Here is a 13569-nt window from a genome sequence, read left to right as displayed (position 1 = left end):
TGCAGATGTGGCCCGGGCAATAAATTGCAATGTCCGTTCAGTGAGACGCCTAAGACAGTGCTACAGGGAGACAGGACGGACAGCTGATCGTTCTCGCAGTGGCAGACCACGTGTAACAACACCTGCACAGGATCGGTACATCCGAACATCATACCTGCGGGACATGTACAGGATGGCAACAACTGCCCGAGTTACACCAGGAATGCACAATCCCTCCATCAGTGCTCAGACTATCTGCAATAGGCTGAGAGAGGCTGGACTGAGGGCTTGTAGTCCTGTTGTAAGGCAGGTCCTCACCAGACATCACCGACAACCACGTCGCCTATGGGCACAAACCCACTGTCGCTAGACAAGACAGGACTGGCAAAAAGTGCTTTTCACTGACGAGTTTCAGTTTTGTCTCACCAGGGGTCATGGTCGGATTCGCGTTTATTGTCGAATAAATGAGCGTTACACCGAGGCCTGTACTCTGGAGCGGGATGGATTTGGAGGTGGACGGTCCCTCATGGTCTGGGGCGGTGTGTCACAGCATCGCATTGCATGCAATCTCAACACTGTGCGTTACAGGGAAGACATCCTCGTCCCTCAATGTGGTACCCTTCCTGCAGGCTCATCCTGACATGACCCTCCAGCATGACAATTCCACCAGCCATACTGCTCGTTCTGTGCGTGATTTCCTGCAAGACAAAAATGTCAGTGTTCTGCCATGGCCAGCAAAGAGCCCGGATCTCAATCCCATTGAGCACGTCTGAGACCTTTTGGATCGGAGGGTGAGGGCTAGGGCCATTCCAACCAGTAATGTCCGGGAACTTGGAGGTGCCTTGGTGGAAGAGTGGGGTAACATCACACAGCAAGAACTGGCAAATCTGGTGCAGTCCATAAGGAGGAGATGCACTGCAGTACTTAATGCACTGATTGTTTACTTTTGATTTTGCCCCCCCTCCCCCTTTGTTCAGGGACACATTATTCAATTTCTGTTAGTCACATGTCTGTGTAACTTTTAAGTTTATGTCTCAGTTGTTGAATCTTGTTATGTTCATACAAATATTTACACATGTTAAGTTTGCTGAAAGTAAACGCAGTTGACAGTGAGAGGACATTTCTTTTTTTGATGAGTTTACTAAAGGACACACATAAGAAGAAATACTTGCTTTGGCCAAGAAACACGAGGAATGGACATTAAACCGGTGGAAATCTGTCCTTTGGTCTGATGAGTCCAAACTTGAGATTTTTGGTTCCAACCACATGTGTAGTTCCCACCGTGAAGAATGGAGGAGGTGTGATGATGTGGGGGTGCTTTGCTGATGAAACTCGTGATTTATTTAGAATTCAAGGCACACTTAACCAGCATGGCTACCACAGCATTCTGCAGCGATACGCCATCCCATCTGGTTTGCGATCAGTGGGACTATCATTTCTTTTTCAACAGGACATTGACCCAACACACCTCCAGACTGTGTAAGGGCTATTTGACCAAGAAGGAGAGTGATGGAGTGCTGCATCAGATGAGCTGGCCTCCATAATCACCCGACCGCAACCCAATTGAGATGGTTTGGGATGAGTTGGACTGCAGAGTGAAGGAAAAGCAGCCAACAAGTGCTCATCATGTGGGAACTCTTCAAGACTGTTGGATAAGCATTCCAGATGAAGCTGGTTGAGAGAATGCCAAGAGTGTGCAAAGCTGTCATCAAGTCAAAGGGTGGCTACTTTGAATAATCTAAAATATCAATTATATTTTTATTTGTTTAACACTTGTTTGGTTACTACATGATTCCATATGTGTTATTTCATAGTTTTGAAGTCTTCACTATTATTCTACAATGTAGAACATAGTTAAAATAAAGAAAAACCCTTGAATGAGTTTGTGTGTCCAAACTTTTGACTGGTACTGTATGTCTCAATGGAAGGTCTTTGGGAAACGTGTCTTTATCTACACAAATCATGTGGTTTGTAAAATAAGTATCTACTCAGCGGGATTACATGATGTGAACTTCTCAGTGACATGCTTTCCATCCGCTGCCTGTCCTGTCGTGTTGTGTAGATGCGTCTGTTGGGCGAGTGTCGTGGTAGTATAGACACGGTGAAGAGGGTGGGCTACGAGCTGAAGGGGGAGGAGGACAAGGCCTCAGGACTCGCTGACCCCATTGGTGGTGATTCACAAACAACAGGTAACGTTTGGCTTTCAGATGTTGATACTGTACTGTATACAGTGCCTTCAAAGTTTTCACACCCCTTGACTTTTTCCTCATTTTGTTGTGTTACAGCCTGCATTTAAAATTGATTAAATGTACCCTATAATGTCGAAGTGGAATTTATGTTTTTCAATATTTTTACAAATAAATGTTTGTATTTGTATTTATTAAGGACCCCAGCAACAATAAGGCAGTTATATACAATGTTAAATATTACATGACATTACATTTCATAACACTTTTCACAACACACCAAGTGTGCTTCCCCAGGCCTCTACTCTACTACCACATACAGTGGCTCCAAAATTACTGGCCCGCCTGACTGGCAATGCACAAACAATACTTTAACAAATACTATAAACAATAGAATTATAGAGAAACTCAAAATAGCAACATGTGAGAAATACTGTACTTTATTAATGTTTCAATGGAACCCACCACAATCATACAATTATTTAAAACAAAATACATTTCACCAAAATCAAGGTTTCATAATTATTGGCACTCCTCATTTAGTACTTAGTGCCACCACCTCTGGCAAGGATAACAGCATGGAGTCTTTTCCTGTAATGTTTCACAAGGTTAAGGAACACATTTGGAGGGATTTTGGACCATTTCTCTATGTAGATCCTTTCAAGGTCCTTCACATTCTTGGGTTTGCGCTTATCAACTGCCCTCTTCAACTCAGCCCACAGGTTTTCGATTGGATTGAGGTCTGGCGACTGAGATGGCCATGGCAGAACATTGATTTTGTTGTCACATAACCATTTCTGTGTGGATCTTGAGGTCTGTTTGGGGTCATTGTCTTGTTGGAAAGTCCATACGGCCAAGTCCCAGCCTTCCGGCAGAGGAAACCAGATTTTCAGCCAAAATTGCCTGATACTTGGTGGAATTCATTATGCCCTGAATCTTAACCAGTGCCTCTGGACCTCTGGAATTAAAACAGCCCCAAAACATCACTGACCCACCACCATATTTCACCGTGGGTATGAGGTGCCTCTCCTTGTATGCTTCTCTGTTTCATTGCCAAACATGCCGATGCTGTATCTGACCAACTTTCAATTTTGGTCTCATCTGACCAGAGCACCTTCTTCCAATCATAATTTAAATTACGTTTGGCAAACTCCAAGCGTTTGCGTCTGTGTCTTGTGGTCATTAAGGGCTTTCTTCTGGCAACCCTTCCAAAGAGCCTGTGGTTGTGAAGGTAGCATCTGATGGTGCTTTTTTTAAACCTGGTGACCCCAAGACGCTACCAAGGCCTGCAATTCTTTCACAGTGATTCTTGGGGATTTTATTGCTTCTCTCACGATCCTCCTCCCTATCCTGGGGGGCAAAATGCATTTGCGTCCTCTGCCCTCTACCCTATTAATGTTTTAATAATTGCCCTGACAGTGCGCAGTGGTATATTAAATTGTTTGTGGATCTTCTTGTAGCCATTACCAGATTTATGAAGGTCTACGACCATCTGTCTCTTTTGAACTGCCAGTTCTTTTCTTTTCTTCATGGTGTTGGATGACAAAGGGATATTGCATGTGTGTTACCTCATTTTTATACCCTAGTGCAAAAGGAAGTGATGTAATGGCTCAATATAGTTCCTTAACACTTAGATAAACTTAAATAAGTGGAATGTAATTCCTGGTTTAATTTTGGTAGATGTTATTTATTTACAATAATATTTAAGGGTGCCATTAATTGTGAAACCTTGATTTGGAGGACATTGATTTTTAATTAAATCAATAAATGATTTTGGTGGTTCCATTGAAACATTAATAAAGTACAGTATTTTTCACGTGTTGGTATTTTAAGTTTGTCTCTATAATTATATTGTTTATATATTTTTAAGTATTGTTTGTGCTTTGCCAGTCTTGTGGGGTACGCATGGGTGTCCAAGCTGTGTGTTGGTAGTTTAAACAGACAGATTAGCTACTGTTGTATCATGTATTGACCATCACAGTTTACAAATCAGGGTTACTCCAAGCAGTTTAGTCACCTCAACTTGCTCAATTTCCACATGATTTATGACAAGATTTAGTTGAGGTTTAGGGTTTAGTGAATTATTTGTCCCAAATACAATGCTTTTAGTTTTTGAAATATTTAGGACTAACTTATTCCTTGCCACCCATTCTGAAACTAACTGCATCTCTTTAAGTGTTGAAATGATTTCACTTGCTATAGTAGCTGACGTTGTGTAGTGTTGAGTCATATGCATACATAGACACACTGGCTTTACTCAAATGTCATTAGCATGTCATTAGTAAATATTGAAAAAGTAAGGGGCCTAGACAGCTTCCCTGGGGAATTCATGATTCTACCTGGATTATGTTGGAGAGGCTTCCATTAAAGAACACCCTCTATGTTCTGTTAGACAGGTAACTCTTTATCCACAATATAGCAAGGGGTGTACAGCCATTCCTTAAATATTCAAAGCTGAAATGTCTTGAGTCAAAGTATTCAACCCCTTTGTTATGTCACGCCTAAATAAGTTCAGGAGTACAAATTTGCTTAACAAGTTACAAAATAAGTTGCATGGACTCACTCTGTGTGCAATAATAGTGTTTAACATGCTTTTTGAATGACTACCTCGTCTGTGTACCCCACACATATAATTATCTGTAAGGTTCCTTATTTGAGCAGTGAGTTTCAAACGCAGATTAAACCACAAAGACCAGGATGGTTTTACAATGCCTCACAATGAAGGGCACTTATTGGTAGATGGGTAAAAAAAAGTTATTAATTACACTTTGGATGGTGTATCAATATACCCAGTCACTACAAAGATACATTTGTCCTTCTGAACTCAGTTGCTAGAGAGGAAGGAAACCGCTCAGTGATTTCACCAGATCAATGGTGATTTTAATGGCTGTGATAAGAGAAAACTGAGGATGGATCAACAACATTGTAGGTACTCCACAATACTAACCTAATTAACAGGGTGCAAAGAAGTAAACCTGTACAGAATAAAAATATCCCAAAACATGTATCCGATTTGCAAGAAGGCACTAAAGTAATACTGCAAAAAATGTGGTAAAGCAATTCACTTTTTGTCCTAAATACAAAGTGTTATGTTTGGGGCAAATCCAATACAACACATCACTGAGTACCACTCTCCATTATTTCAAGCATAGTGGTGGCTGCATCATGTTATGGGTATGCTTGTAATCGTTAAGGACTAGGGTGTTTTTCAGGATAAAAAATAAACAGAATTTCGCTAAGCACAGGCAAAATCCTATAGGAAAACCTGCTCCTCTGCTTTCCACCAACCACTGGGAGATGAATTGACCTTTCAGCAGGACAATAGCCTAAAATACAAGGCCAAATATACACTGGTGTTGCTTACCAAGAATACCGTTAATGTTCCTGAGTAGCCAAGTTACTGAATTTTGAAAATAATAATGGGCAAATGCACAATCCAGGTGTGTTAAGCTCTTAGAGACTTACCCAGAAAGAAGATAATCATTCATTTTCAGTAATTGTGCAAACATTTCAAAAAACAGGTGTTCACTTTGTGATTATGGGGTGTTGTGTGTAGATGGGTGAGATTATTATTTTTTTATCCATTTTGAATTCATGCTTTAACGCAACAAAATCTGGAATAAGTCAAGGAGTATCAATACTTTGTGAAGGCACTGTAAATCAGGCTTAACATAGTCATTAATGGAGAGGTCTTTAGATGTAAAGTAGCAATGGTACGTTGATGCCCAGAACTTGTAGTCAACGATGACACAGCATTGTGTGGTGGTTGTGTGTTTGCTGCCGTGTCTTTGCCTTTATGCGCCAGTAGGCTCAATGAGAGAAGTAGGTAAAGAAGTACAAAGTCAGACGTTTTAAGGCAGATTCTTCCTTTGGGGCAGAAGAATACACATGTCTTTGGGCTGTACTGAGCTGTAAGTTCTATCGAACCTCAAATGCCTGAATATATAACTAGCCATAGACATAATAGATAAACTACACATATATCCCGTTACCAAATTAATCATTTCAAACCCTTTCTTTCCTTCCTCCTATACTGTACTGTACTGTAGGATAGTTACTGCAGTCTCAGGCCCTGAGTAAAGAGATAGAAAGACATAGATATAATAAATAAATACGTATATATCCCATTACCAAATAAATATTAAAATACTCCTTCCCGCTGCGGTGTAGGTGTGATGGAACACTGGGAATTGCTGCCCCATCCCAGGCCCTCAGTAAAGAGATGGATAAATATAGTATAGCTATATTGTATAACGCCGTATATATATTACAATATCCCTTTCTTCCACCCCTGTGGTGTAGGTGTGATAGAACGTTGGGAGTTGCTGCAGGCCCAGGCCCTCAGTAAAGAGATGCGTCTGAAGCAGAACCTTCAGCAGTGGCAGCAGTTCAACTCTGACCTCAATGCCGTGTGGGTGTGGCTGGAGCAGGCTGCGGCGGAGCTAGAGCAGCAGCGGAGCCTGGACCTCAGCACCGACATCCAGACCATGGAGATGCGCATCAAGAAACTCAAGGTGATCTTTTGGTTTTTGCTCTCTGAGTCCTGAAATGGGTGTTTAGCATCCTCACTAAGATTAGAAAGCTTGCAAGGTTTGCAAGGCTTTCCCAAAGTTCCCGGGTTTTTCAGAAATCCCGGTTGGATGGTTCCCAGTTGGAGGATTCCCTCCTTGCTTATTCCCTCTTAGTTATTGGGAATCCTCCAAATGGGATTTCTTAAAAACCTGGGCTCTTAGGGAAAGTTTCTGAAATTTTGCAACCCTAATTCTCATAAGTTACTTTTTTTTAAAGACTATGCTGATATTATACACCATCTCCAATCATCTCTTTCCATAATGTCTTTCTACAGGAGCTGCAGAAGGCTGTTGACAAGCGTAAGGCCATTGTGCTATCCATTAACCTGTGCAGTGCAGATTTTGTCCAGTCTGTCACAGTGGAATGCCAGGACCTGCAGGCCAGGTTGAAAGAGATGAACAACCGCTGGGACAGACTTGGCACCTCTCTGGGGGAGTGGAGGGCAGCACTACAGAATGCCCTCATGCAGTGTCACGTAGGTGTCCAGCTGTCTATCCACCTAGCTTGTTCCCAGATCTGTGCTGTCTTGCCAACTCAAATGGCCGTTGAGGAGTTTGCAAGATAGCACAAACAGATCTAGGACCAGGCTACAGTTTTTTTGGTTTGTTTTGCTTTTAGGGGGTAGATCAGCTTTTAAATTGCATGTAGATAGTGGCTTCTATCAATGTAATTGTCTGCATCATTTTTAGTCCCCCATATACAGTATTTTGGGGGAAATATATATAATTTGTATATATTTTCCTTTATTATTTTCACTTAACCCTATCATCCCTCCCTTATTTGGAGTAAACTAATGGATAACAATACTTAGGATTCTACTTCCAGCTTATATATACTATATACATTTTACAGACACAGTATATTTTACGTTCGTCTTTTAAAATGTATTTGTGTTTATTTTTTATGTCCCACCCTTCAGCTCCCCTTAACCCCTCCCATCTATCTCTGAATACCATACATTTTTTTTATTTGTCTTAGCCATGTATTTTTCAACTGTGCTGTGATGTTTCACAAAAGTCCCCAACCTTTCTATTCTCATAGTTTCTACAGATTGCTACAGATTTCTACAGAAAAAAATTCTGATATACCTCAACTGGTTTGCCATTCAGTGCTTGAGTTTTCCCTGATTTAAAGGCTTTAATTGCATCAAGAAATTCCTCCTCTGTAAATTGGCTTTCTGTACAGCTGTTCATTTAAAATAGTAGTAATTCACTTCGGTTAGTGGAGATGGAGGAGACTGAAATGAAAACATATGCTCCAAGTACTTTGCTCCCTCTTTTTAAAAATGTTGTTTGGTGAATCGCGGGTGACTCACGTCTCATTTGTAACAAATTTCAGTAAATTATTTTTGGTAGCATTTCCATGATGAAGATTAAGAAGTAGACCAGGCTACTGTTGACTTAATCAAAGATCCAAAACTGGACAGATATTGTTTGCATGTTTGACAACTGAGACAGTCTCGGTGTCCTGGACATCAAAATCAAGGTTTATCATTAGTTAGACATGTGAAATATGTTACTTTTGGTAGAAGCCATGACTTTTGATAGAAGGTGGCGTGGAGTGCTGAATACTCCATCGTCTTTGCATTTGTATTCACATCTCGTCTCCTGTAGGACTTCCATGAGATGAGTCACGGCCTGCTACTGTGGCTGGAGAACATTGACCGCAGGAGGAACGAGATCGTTCCCATTGACCCCATCCGGGACAGCGACACCCTCCACGATCACCACAAAACACTCATGGTCGGTAGAGAAGCCTTATGTTGATGTGTAATCCTGAAACTCAGAACCAAATCTTGTTTGTGACGAGAGGCTAGTAAAACTGTGTTTTTTAGGGATCCGTTTGATGCAGAATCTCTAATATTGATTCCATTATGATTAGTTGTTTAGAATGCAAGGTCATTTATAGATCAGAGATTCTGCGCAGTCGGACTGCAATGTAGTCAATGTTAAACATGCAAAAACCATATTCTGTGAATCACTAACTCCTTGCACTATGATAGTGAGCCTGAGCCACCATTTTTTCTCCACTCCTCTCCTTCTACAGCAAATCCGTGGTGAGTTGCTGGACTCCCAGAGGAAAGTGTCGTCCCTGCAGGACATGTCCCTACAGCTGCTGGTCAACAGCGAGGGCTGCGACTGTCTGGAGGCCAAAGAGAAGGTGCACGTCATCGGGAACCGCCTCAAACTGCTCTTCAAGGAGGTGACCAGAGACCTCAGAGAGCTGGAGAGGATTCTGAACATCACTAGTAGCCAACAGGTCAGAACAGCAGCGCTTGTACTGCACAATTAAATAGAGCAATTGAATGCACCTCCATGCAGTGCACAAATTACACAATAATAAATAGTACAGGAGAAAAATTTGGAGCCTTTCTTTACTGTATCTAACACAATTTCTCATGCTCGGTCCCTCCCTCCCTGTGTGTGTGTGTGTGTGTGTCTCTCTCTCTCTGCCTTTCTGTCTCTCCCTCCCCTTACTCTCTCTCTCTTCCTTCGGTCCTGTTTCTCTCTCTACTCTCAGGATCTGTCTTCATGGTCGTCGGCTGATGAGCTGGACACCACCTCTGGTTCCATTAGCCCGGTGTCGGGCAGGAGCACGCCAAGTCGCCGTCGATCGGTAACGTATGGTAGTCCCCCTTGCGCAACATGGTGCTCTACCAGAAGGAAAGTGTTTGGTACTCCCCGAAAGGCCCAGACAGTGCATCACTTGTGTCCCCGAATGCAACGCCCAGTTTTCTCCAGTTTAAGCCCATGCAGAGTCACTCCCTCCCACCATCCCAGCACCTCTCCTTCTCACCTCTGATCTGTACACCGACTGATATACTTTTGCCACCACACTCTGATCCTGTTTCCACACCTTTACACCTTGCACGTCTTCTTTTCCCCGAGCCAAACCCACCAGAGTTTTGGAGACATGGCTATTCCCTCTCTTTTTTTCATTCTTTTTTCCTTCCCCCTTTTTTATTTTCCCCTTCTCTTCTTGATTGAGTTGACTTCAATTTCTACCCAAATTTGAACATTTGAAGTCAACATGTCTTTACGTCTCAAATTCTGCCCCCTAAACTTCTACTTCTACCGGACTGACTCTTCCTTGTTTTGTTCTTCCATTATTTAGTGTTCTGTAGTTGTAGGTCCCTGTAGAGTAGTGCTCAAGGAATACTGGCTCTTTGATACTGCTGAAAACACAAAGTAGAACATTTAATCCAATTCTCCAATTTCTTTTTGTTTTTCTCTGAAGTAATGACCTGTTTTTTTTAAAGTCAATCCCGATGATTGATCTCAATGATTTTAAGATACAGTACATGTATGTCTTGTGTCTCCCACATAACAAGTCATTCAGGACATAGTACAAGTCGTGCTTCAGCAGCGTATGAATTCACGTTGTTCAAAATAACAGCATGGCCATTCAGCTGTAGCGGTTGAAAGTAGCTGTGTACTTTGAAAAAAAAGCCAGTTTCCTTGTTTTCCATTGAATTATCTATCTTGTTGTCACCTTCCTTCACACATCTGATTTTGTTGCTGCCTTTCTAATCTTTCATTTTGGGTAGTTCCTTTTCATCGGTAGCTTTGTTCTTGATTTGCCTGGACTGAAACATACTTTCTTTCTTTTACCCCCCCCCCCCCTGTTCATTGCAAACAGCAACGGGGCAAATGTAGTCTGTCCCAGCAGACCTCTGGACCCTCTGTGAGCAGTCCACACAGACCACACAGGTACCTTTCTCCTGGTTTCTAGAACACCCAGAAGATAATGGAACTCGTGGAACATGTTACACCTGTTCTGAAACCGCAGTCCGTTGTGCTGCACTGCACACATACAGTACAGGGCAACGCTACAGTGCAACGGCAACAAAAAATTACGATACAGGGATAGAAAACCCTGAGTGCTGTTTATTTTTTATTTTTTTACTTACTACCAAAGGTTCATTTAAGGTTAATGATTAAATGAATTCCATCATCTTCTACCATTCTAGATACTATGTAGAGGCTAGGGGTTTACAGTAGGTGGTGGTTATATCCCACAAATCCTTTACACTACAGTTCCGCAAAATATAATGAGACTTGCAAGCCTCTTCGCCACCAATGTCCTCGGCTGCTTGATTAACCGCGCTACCAAGAATGCACCTTGAGTGCTTAACATACTGTAAACTGTTTCTCTAATACAGGGCCCTTAACGCTCCTTTTCTACTGCTGATGGGCACACACAGTTTTTCTTTTGAATTGCCAAGCCAGCAAGTGTCTGCAATGAACAATGTGATGGCAGCAAGTCTATCTCTCTATTCCTTTCTCTTTCTTTCTCTTGTGTGTGACATCTCTTCTATTTCACATAACTAATCCACCATCTCCCCCTCGTTCCCCTCAATCTGCCATCTGTGGGTCTCGCCTCTCAGGTCTCCATTTGTGAAGTGTTAGGGGGGGGGGGGGGGGGGGGGTGGGGGCATTTTGGTCACAGTCTAGAGTCTAGACGGTCAAACCTGAGGGTAAAACAGACATCAGTGTTATCTACACACATATTGTTAGTAATCATTTTAGAGTAAGCTAATTTCACAGTTATAAAATAGACCTCAGAGCTATGTAAAACAGATCAACATCAGGTATCACATTGCCGCAAAGTCACTGTACTGTAACTCTTCTCGGCTGTTGTTTTGTTACTTTTACATCCCTTGTGCATTGTCCAAACAGGTTATTTAACGTATTTAGTAGCGATTTAGTGTTCCGGTCAGAGCGGGGATCAATTCAGGAAATTCAAGAAGCCCTCATTGCTTTTCAATTTTCAGTTTACTTCCTGCATTGACTGATTATGGTTCCTCTCAGTTTGACAGCAGCCAATGTTTTTCACAGTCAAATGAGGCTGTATTACGATGCTTCTGCTGCTGACTAATGCTAAAAAAAAAAGAGCAGAGCTACAGCTACCCCCTTTAAAACAGACTGCTCTATGCTGCTATGCTCCTGTCTTGGCATGCTTTTTTAACAGGATATAAACTCATCAGTGAGACCCTTGTTGGAATATTTAAATGTTCAACTGCTACTTTTTGTCACGCATCCTAACACCTCGCATCCTTTAGAAAGGAATGTCAGCTCCACATATTTATTTTATGGGCTGGAAAGGATTGTTACTTGAAAAGGTTTGTCAAGTGATATTCAAATGACTCAGTCAGTGTATTGATCACAGATATCGTTTGGTTATTCGATCATGTTTGTGGAGATACACAGTTCATCATCGTAATTGTAGTTCAAGAACTGCCATACCGTAGTTCCTCAAGATGATTTGGGATAGTTTATATCTTATAACTAACTAGTTTTTTTTAAAATTGTATTATTCTAATCAATCTAACTACAGTACATAAGGTATACTTGGATGGATGTGTGGTCTGGATGCAGATCCGTAGCTCTACAGGTATCATAACCTAAATCTACTTGGCTTGGTGTTGTTGTGTGCTCCCCGAATCGTGTTTAATCAGGTCTCCCAACGTCGCTGGGTCCGCTTCCTCCCCTTCTGACGCCGAGGTGATACCATCGTCATTCCTGTACCGCGTCCTGTGCGTGGCGGTGCCCCTCCAGTTGCTCCTCCTCCTGCTGCTGGTGGGCATGGCCTGCCTGGTGCCAATGTACGAGGGGGATTTCAGCTGCAGCCAGTCCAATAACTTTGCCCGTTCCTTCTACCCCATGCTCAAATACACCAACGGGCCCCCTCCTGTGTAGTCTATCATGACAGACCAAACATTTGGTTCTGGGTGCCGAGCGAGATTACTTCCGGTATATTCCAGCCTGGCCCTGGCATGGAGACGAACCTGAGGAGGACAGTTGAGGTTTTTGAACATCATCACAGTCTGGGGTTTTTAATTGTATTGGAACTGTTTCAATGCTCCACTACCTTGCAGCTTCCATGAAGAATAGACAGATAAGCAATGCCGTCATTCGGCTCCTTGTGCCCCCCCCCCCCATAAGCAAGAAACATAGGAACCCAAATCTCAAACTGATCTTTGGACGTGTCTTCTTTGTGTGGATGGAGTACAGCAGCTGTCTTAACTTATCTTTTGTGGCTGATAGAATCACTCATGTCATCTTTTAGTTGTCTGTCATGTATAGACTGGAAAAGCATTTTTTTTGGAGCAGCACATGTAAGAACCAAAAATGTTTCTGACTGCAGTCAGTGGATATCAACTGGATGCTGGAACTGTTGGGTTGAAACACAGCTGCCATTTGACACCTAGTTCAATACAGAACATGTAACCTGTGAATTTGCCTGTTGTAACAATTGAAAATTTGGAAGATAACATTTTAAGATGACTTTCATTGCATTTATTTTTTACATGTATTTTGGCATGCAGTTATAATCTTTGATTTTACTTATGCTTTTACTTGATACGTGTTGAATAGTTTATCTTTTAAAAATATGAACTATACTGTGTGTGTAAGAATCTATTTAATCTGAATTGTGTTTTGAGTGGGTATGTAAAACAAATGAAATAATGAGAGTTGTTTGCTCTAAACTGTTTGACTGTATAAGAAACCTTTACAAATATGAACTGTATGGAAATAATGTACTGAACACATTTTGTTGTTATTTTTCTAATTGAAAATATGGAAATGATCTACTTACTATTAATCAAAACTATAACAAATTATAAAACAACGGTATATTTTCTATGGCTCTGTGCGTTCAGTATTACATGTATAACAGTCCAGGATTACTTAACATGTTCTGTACATAATATAAATGTATATCTATAATGTATATCTGAGCCTAAATCACAAATATTGAATGCCAAATTCTCATTTTGATTGTGTCTTTTATTCAAAATGGCTGATTCAGTGCTATTGACTTGACAGTA

General features: G+C 41.5%; 1 protein-coding gene across 13 annotated transcripts in view; it reads left to right on the top strand.

Moving 5' to 3' along the window:
- Nucleotides 1-13510, top strand: part of syne1b (spectrin repeat containing, nuclear envelope 1b) — a 137606-nt gene extending 124096 nt beyond the window's left edge. For 7 of the 13 annotated variants that reach the window (XM_036954559.1, XM_036954553.1, XM_036954548.1 and 4 more), the window contains 8 exons: nucleotides 2042-2168; nucleotides 6468-6679; nucleotides 7012-7212; nucleotides 8351-8479; nucleotides 8784-8996; nucleotides 9258-9353; nucleotides 10377-10447; nucleotides 12196-13510. In XM_036954559.1, coding sequence (XP_036810454.1) covers nucleotides 2042-2168; nucleotides 6468-6679; nucleotides 7012-7212; nucleotides 8351-8479; nucleotides 8784-8996; nucleotides 9258-9353; nucleotides 10377-10447; nucleotides 12196-12436 — 1290 coding nt within the window. In that variant the 3' untranslated portion in view covers nucleotides 12437-13510. The remainder of the gene's footprint in view (nucleotides 1-2041; nucleotides 2169-6467; nucleotides 6680-7011; nucleotides 7213-8350; nucleotides 8480-8783; nucleotides 8997-9257; nucleotides 9354-10376; nucleotides 10448-12195) is intronic. The other 6 variants (XM_036954554.1, XM_036954549.1, XM_036954551.1 and 3 more) reach the window with 2 other exon arrangements.
- The last annotated feature ends 59 nt before the right edge of the window (nucleotides 13511-13569 follow it).

This window comes from Oncorhynchus mykiss, chromosome 19 (genome assembly GCF_013265735.2).
Source record: "Oncorhynchus mykiss isolate Arlee chromosome 19, USDA_OmykA_1.1, whole genome shotgun sequence".
NCBI classification, from domain to species: domain Eukaryota; kingdom Metazoa; phylum Chordata; class Actinopteri; order Salmoniformes; family Salmonidae; genus Oncorhynchus; species Oncorhynchus mykiss.
The sequence above is the reverse complement of the archived record's forward strand: the minus strand, read 5'-3'. Positions and strand labels throughout refer to the sequence as shown.